This window comes from Heliangelus exortis, chromosome 7 (assembly GCF_036169615.1).
Source record: "Heliangelus exortis chromosome 7, bHelExo1.hap1, whole genome shotgun sequence".
NCBI lineage: Eukaryota > Metazoa > Chordata > Aves > Apodiformes > Trochilidae > Heliangelus > Heliangelus exortis.
Genome location: NC_092428.1, coordinates 32,237,610 through 32,245,313, shown reverse-complemented (window position 1 = coordinate 32,245,313; position 7,704 = coordinate 32,237,610). Strand labels below are relative to the sequence as shown.

General features: G+C 39.6%; 1 protein-coding gene across 1 annotated transcript; it reads left to right on the top strand.

Moving 5' to 3' along the window:
* The first annotated feature begins 2,142 nt into the window (after positions 1-2,142).
* On the top strand, positions 2,143-7,126 carry TEX36 (testis expressed 36). The gene is made up of 4 exons (XM_071749660.1): positions 2,143-2,233; positions 3,055-3,186; positions 5,714-5,794; positions 6,769-7,126. Exons 1-4 carry the CDS (start codon positions 2,183-2,185, stop codon positions 7,015-7,017), a joined length of 513 nt encoding a protein of 170 aa, XP_071605761.1. The 5' UTR covers positions 2,143-2,182; the 3' UTR covers positions 7,018-7,126.
* Positions 7,127-7,704: the final 578 nt, after the last annotated feature.

Here is a 7,704-nt window from a genome sequence, read left to right as displayed (position 1 = left end):
GATCATCTCGGAAATCCCTTTTTGTCTCAAAGTTTATTGGGAATTGCCTGAAGAGCTGAAAATTATTACAGCATCTCAGAATGCATAAGCATTTATTTCCTTTGTGAACCAAGCTAAAATACTCCCTAATTTTGCAAATTTTACCAGCACAAAGCATATGTCCTTTATTAGTAACATATAAATAATACACTTCGGTATGAAAATACACAAACAGAATTTGTTTAGGAAATACAGTCTTTCAAGGTACTCTTTTAAAGCAGTTGGGCTAAAACTTCCATTGGACCCATGCCTGCTGCCACTGCAGCCTGGCACAACTCTTAATTTTTGTCCCTTTAGTACCCCTTCATGGTGTTAAGAAGGGACCTTCTAAGTATCATAAATTTTTTCACCTTCACCTGTTTATCACTGGAAAACAGCAGTAAATACCAAACTGTTGAAGCCTGTCATAAAAAACCCAGATTCTGCTGGAGCAATATTTTAAAAGCCAAAGTGCTTTTTGTCTGAATTTGCAGTAATGGGCCTCAAGTTACTGAATCTGAAAACGAGTAGAATGGAATGAGAACAAGTTACAAATTGCCTGTCAAGCTTCTCTTGTTGCTTTCTGCCACTGGTTTACTCAGTCTTAAAAATAGCATTAGTTATCTCTCTAGCCTTCAGCTCTGATCCTGGCACATTTAGACATGGGTACAGCTCATTACAGTCAAGGCTGAGAAGAAAATATAATCATGAAAGTGTTTCAAAACGTGTTGATCATGATTTTTTTTTTTCCTTAACCAAAATTGCTTTATCTGGAGCAGCTTATTTTTCATAAGGTTTGCATTACCCTCTGTACATCATTGTTACAGTCATGTACTTAGTTCTGTATTGAAAAGCAACTTGCAGCACGGCCTCAATCACAAGTTCCAAATCATTGCTCTTTTCTGCATTGTCAGAAGTTCAACAGATACTTAAAGAGAAAAAAGAAATAATTTAGAAGAAAGCCTTGAAAAACTCCAGGATGGCAGCTGGAGTTCTCGAATTTCCTCTGGCTGATAGTAAGGTGAAAAATCATAGAATCATAGAATCCTAGGGGTTGGAAGGGACCTCGAAAGATCATCTAGTCCAACCCCCCCAAAAAAAGTAGGTTTTCCCACAGGAACTTTGTAGTTTGGCATTGTAAAAGGCTGTGACAGTCTGAATCATTCATACTGAACACATTCTGTAGTTTTTCTTCTTCCATTTCCAAGCTGTGGTATCAGATTCCCACCCAAGTCAGCCTGGAATATCAACATACTGGAGAGCAGAGCCCTTCCCCTGCCTCTGGTGGGTCCTTTCCAGCCTGTTAAAGGCCCAGGAGGTGAAGCCTTGCTTTGTGTGTGGTTCTGTGAAACAAGCCTGGCATTTGGGCTGGTTCTCCACATTCCCCCAATCCAAAAGGTTATAAATAAATGAAAAAAATAGCTCTATCCCACATAGTGACTAAGTCTGTGACAGACATGAGACTGCTGGCCAGCAGGCAAGTGGCATGGTGCTGTCTGCCACCCCCACCTTCCTTGAGGAACCCCCTCAAGGTGCTGCCAGGTTCTTTTTAAAAAAAAAACCCAAATATTGTGTCCACGATGAGGATGGACCTCATCCATCCTCATGGATGGATGCCATTTTAAAAGCCATTTTAAAGAGAGCATGAAGTGACACCTTGAAAATAATATACCTGATGTCCATGGATTTTTTTTTTCCTTCAAAAATGCCCCTCCTTTCTCCGGATGTTACCATTCAGTGTGAAATGTCACTGAAGTAATTGGAGAGAATTCATTATTTTTTTTAAACAGATCCCAGTCTGCCAGGGGAGGTTTGGGTTGGATATTAGGGACAATTTCCTCAGAAAAAGGGTTGCCCCAGGCTGCCCAGGGCAGTGGTGGAGTCCCCATCCCTGGAGGGATCTCAAAGCTGTGGAGATGCTGAGGGACATGGGGCAGTGGTGGCCTTGGCACTGCTGGGTTAAGGGTTGGATTTGATGCTCTTAAAGGTCTTTTTCATCCCAAATTATTCTTAGTTTTCCCATCTCTACTCGATGTGTAAGAGCAGCACTGCATTTGCTCCTCTGGACCCTCATTTGATGACGCAGCAGGCAGGGTATGACGTCACGGCAGGGAGGGGACACAAGTGGCTTCCCTGACAACCGCGTCTCCAGGGCGGTGGGGACATGGCCAAGGGCAGGAGGGCCAATCCCAGCGACCGGAGTGCCGGTGTCTGGGTGAGGGCAGGGAGGCAGGAGCCCCCTGCAGGGACTTTTTTATCTTTAAACTTCCTAAAGAACACCCAGGTTTTCCATTCCGGAGGTTTATGAGGAAAAAATGCTCTTGGGATTGGGAGGAAGTGTGCTAGAGCAGACCCTGGCAGGATTTTTTTGGTTTTCCATCAGTGCTGGAGGTCTCTTATTGTAATAATAATTGTAATAATGATAATAATAATAATAATGATAATAATCATATCATCAGTTAGCTCATTATCTTCTGGAGAATGCCAGCTGATGTTTGGCTCCCTTCTTGCCCTCCAGAGATGTGACTCAGGGACTCTGTTGGAGTCCCTGGGCTGTCTCAGCATCCCGGGGCACTGCAGAGCACACACAGTGTGGGCTGTTCTGTCAGCCCCTGGGCCTGACATGGGGCTGAGCTGGTCCCTAAAATCTTTATTTTCAGACTACAGTCATGCAGCAACAGCAGCAGTGTGGAGGGGCAAAATAGACATTATAGCATAAGTGGTTTTGCTAGACGGATTATTGCTTTATAAAGAATTTTTGGAAAGGCCCTGGAGAAATAATACACTTGTTTGTCTCCTGAGCTCCATTGTAAGGTCTTTATTATATGGTTTGGGGGAGGCTGCTGTTTTTTTTTTTTTTTTTCCAGAGGCCACTAGGTGCTGCTGCAATCCAAATAATAAAAAACAGCCGGGAAAACGCAGTTTTGTCCACATTGCTGATCAAATTTATTTGCTGTGGTTTGTTTGTTTGCTTTTGCTTTTGCTTTTGTTTGTTGTTTTTTTTTTTAATGGATCACGAATTCCATTGTTTCCTAGTTTGCTCACCCCGGAGCACACCAGAGTCAGCCTGAGTCAATTACACGTTCTGCACTCAAGCAGATCCAGCAGCCAGGAGAAGTTCAGTACATCGAGGACAGATTGCCACGGGCATACCGAGCTCGGGAGCAGGTGAGTGGCTGGGGCCAGGCAGTCAGTTCACAGAGGTCCTTTTTGCAAGATATCACTTGCTGAGTTGTGAGCAGGATTGGCACTCAGAGTGAGGAAGCAGCCTGGCAGACTTTGTGCCTCAGGCAGTAAAATGATTGCTAGCTGTGCTGAGGGAGAAACACGTTTTGCTCTTACCCAGTTATAATTTTGGGTACTCAAAACCCTGCTGTAGTTATTGCTGATTTCCAGCATCAGCAACTTTCCCTTTTTATTAGCTGCTACAGCTGCTTGAGACAGGTTTATGTGCCAGAATAAATGGTGATCAATCTCAGTCCCAAAACTGTGTGTAAAGCCCTGCAAGGATGTTTAATTGAAATCTGATGATCTGTTTTGTGTTGAATGTCAGAAATAGTGTATAATTTGGCAAGGGATTGATTTTTTGACCATTAAGAACTTAGAAACTTCCCATTTGAAGCATTTTCAAGGCTTGCTTAAAAATGATGAGATTTGGGGCAATCTCTGAAACGAACAAAATACTGTATAAAATCTTACAATTCCATCAGCACCATTTTATGTCCTTATCACTTGGTGCACAGAATATTTTCTCTTTCCATCTTTTGGAAGCATAGCAGTTCTGTTGAGTTCACTTCACAGGTTTTGCTTCCTAGCACAAGTGGGCTAGGAAGGAATATTTAAAAAGGAAGCTTGGGGGTAGTGGAAAGGGGAAGATGATACTGGAGCAGCTTTATGTTGGTATTACTTACAGCTCCCTGTGGAGCATCCTGCCTTAGCCACTGTCTGAAGAGGAGAACCAGGTTGGATGGACCTCTTAGCAGCTTTAGCATGACTGTTCACCTCCTGGGTTTTGCCTCATATTTACCAGCCCTTCACTGTTAAAACATGAGTGGAATTCCTCTCTGCCATAAGAATTAAAATGATATCAGCAGTGAGAGTACAAAGATGCATTTAAAGCTAAAATGTGATGTCACAGGAGGAATCTGAGGACATTTGTCTATGTGACATCTTAAAAAAAGTGCTGGGAGAGTGTTGGAAGCTTGCTGCTTGTGAAGCTGAGTATCTCTAAGCTCCTTGTATCAGGGAACTCACTGCCTGTGAAGTTAATTAATTTTCTCAGAAATATAGTAACTGTTTAAGCTTCTATTACCTCTTATTTCAAACTTCATGATAGTCCTGTAATTAATTGGTAATGGATTTTTTTTTTTCCACCACCAGTTAATACACAGAATAATTCCAAGAGATGAAACTGAATATTTCCCACTTTGGTCTTCAATTTTCCTGCAGCATGTAGGCACTAGTAATAAACATGATTCCTAAACCATTCACATTGATGAGTAATTGCAGTAGGTTACTTCAGTAAGTCTTTTACTGCCTTAGAAGAGGCTTAATTTTAAATTTTTGTGACCACGTATCTATTGAATTTACTTATCCATAAAACTACAGCCTGGTTCAATCTGTATAAAAAAAAAAGTTGGATGTGTGGCATGTTCCTAAAAAGGTAGAAATCTCTCTAGTAGTCCCAACACCCTAAGGTGCAATCATCCAGCTGAGTCCATGCAGGCAAATTCTGTATTTGGTGATCCCACATGTCAATTCTGCTTGTTTCATTTATCTACAGAACTGATTCAGATTCTCTTAGTCCTGAAACACAGTTTTCAAATCATATTACACTTAAACTTGCTCTACTATTTGGAAATAAATATCTTATCTGGAAAATGAAAAATTTATTACACAATGCTGATAGTAAGAATTGCTGGATCATTTATGGGAAAAAACATGAAGTTCCCAATGTGTAGCAGGGAAATAATGCTTGAGGAAGAACAGAGGCAATCTAATAGTCCAGAAGAGTTTTCCATATTTCAGTTTTAAGCTATTTTAATAATATTGCAATGATATAAAATAAACAAACTTAAAAAAAAACCCTCTTAAATTACTTAAAAAATAGTTCTTTTGCAGTTTTACTTTTTTTTTCTTCTAAAACTCTTCTAAAACTTCCTTTTAGAGATTGGATGAACATTATGCTAAAAAATGAGATTATATATTAGTTATACAATTAATACCTCCTCCATTTCCCCTTAACAAGCAGTGTGCATGACACTGAGTACATAAATCATAGTTAATTCAGTTTTGAGGTCCCTTTTGTACTTCATTTTAATTAGCTCTAGGCTTACAAGTGAATCAGATGGGGCAATCCTGAGATATCTAGTATTTTCCTGCTTACAGACAGAACACAGCATTTCTTATTAGAAAATCCACACTTTTCTATTAATCATGTCTATATTCAGCAAGGCAAGGGAATACAAATCCTTCTGATGATTTTCTATAAAAATAAAATAAAATACAGATGATCCACATTGCCCCTATAAAAATATGTGAAGTTGAAGATGTAGCACATGACTTCTGTGGTAGAACATAGGCAGTAATTTCAGTAATTTCAGTATCTTTTAAAATATCAAAACTATGACTGGTAGACTTCAAGCAAGTTATGTGAAAATCCATAGTTTTTTTAAAAATAATTTCTTTTTTTCAGAAAGCAGTGAACAACAACTTCCCATTTTCTTCTCATGACAACAGACACAGTCTACGGAATGTAGGAGAGTATTTTGATTCTGTAAGTACCCAGGACTAAAAAGGACCAAGCAGGTTCATTCCTCTCAGCCTACCAGTGATTAAACAGTTTCTTTTCTCTCTCCTGCTCAAATTATAGATGCCAAAAAATGTGAGAAGAGAAAAATGTAAACAGAATGTTTTATTTTTCAACTCATATCTCTTTATAACTTTTAAAATGCATATTGCAGAAGCTATGAATTCAAATAGAATTTAAATTGTTTTGGACTGTTCTGTGTCTGCAACAGTTTCAGGTTTTTCCACTTAGATTATTGACATCTTTCTCAGCAGCAAGATAAACAGTGCAGTACACGAGCTGAGTAGAGGAAGAAGTAGCAAATTGTGATACTAAATGTTTGTCTGACTTTGGGCTGTGTTAGAGGTAGATTTTTATTTTTATTTTAATTTTTTTTTATCCATTATTCACTCAATAACTCAGTTTCTGTTTACTTTGTGTAGTGTCCTGTATTCTTAGAGAAACTGAGCATAATTCCAAATAAATTTCCTGCAAGATGTGGAGTGTGAAAATCAGGCTGTGTCTCTCTGTGTTTGGACACACAAGGGACAGTTTTGAACCTGGTCTGTCTCAGTTTCTTCATTGCAGTCTGAACATGAAATTATTGACCTATTTCTTCACTTTGCTCTGAAGATTAATTTAGCTGAGGATAGCTAAATAACTCTGAATATACAGCATGCTAAAGCAATGCAAAGTGTAAGTGGTTTATTAGCAATAAGAGATGGAAGGTCAACAGATTTCCCATTATATATGCAACCAGGAATGTGCATACAGGCAAGTCTGACAAAATTATTTTTAACTTGCTAAAGATCAGCCATGAGTTCTTGAAATCACTGTGGTAACAGCTTTGTTAACTTCCCAGTGGGGTAGTGACTGTTACAAGATTCATCTGTGAAGCTGTGACTGGAACTCATATGTTTACAGGAATTCTTATTTAATATTTTTTTTTGTTTGTTTCTTAGGGTATGGGCCGGAGGAAGGTAGATCCAGAGAGACAGCAACAGAACTCCCAGAACTTCTTGCTGTGGGCTCATGAATCAGCTCCTAGCAGCAAGGATGGTTTAACCATTTATCAGACATCATTTGGCAGACATGAAAATACTGAGAGAGAGTTTTTCAGGCGGTACCCAAAACAACACTCCCAAAAATGTGGCACTGACAACCCCGTTCCCAAGAACAGAAGAAAACTGCAGCCAAACAATCCCTCTTAGTCACACAGACACCTGAGTGGCACTGCAGTAGCATCATCAGAGCCTCCTCTTGAGATCTGAAGTGCTTGTTCCTCAGCTGGATGAGGAAATAAACGTTTGTGTAAAATGAGTGTGGTAGTACAGCTGAGAGTTTGTTGCAATCAACAATCATATGGTGCTCTGCAGACATACATTACTAAAACAGCTTTAATGAAGAAGAGCATTATAAGGAAGAGCATGATTGAACATGTTTTTAGCTATACCTCTATTATGACAACAGAGGTAGTGATTGTACTTGTGTTATTTGATACCTGGTTGCCCTTCATCTTGATACAAAAGCTCCTTCAACTTCAGAATCAGTGCTGTGGCTGCAGCTCAAGCAGCTAACAGCATCTGTGTTGACAGAAGTATACAAAGGAGCTGGATTCCTGGGGATTCACCACAACAGGGAGCCAAAACTGCTCGTTCAGGTAAGGGAGAAAATTTTTCATGTTTGAAGGCAGGTTACCATCCATTAGAGAAATAAATAAAAACAAAGCTGTGCATTAGATTGCTGGGAAAAAAATAATATTTGGTTGTAAGAGAGCAGTCGTATGAGTAAAGCAAGAAAGGATGTTACAAAGAATGTTTGCATGGCTGTGTGTGCCCTCAAAAAATGTGAGTGTGTATGTGTCTTCCTGGCAGGAAGGGGGGAAAAAGCTCAAGCTG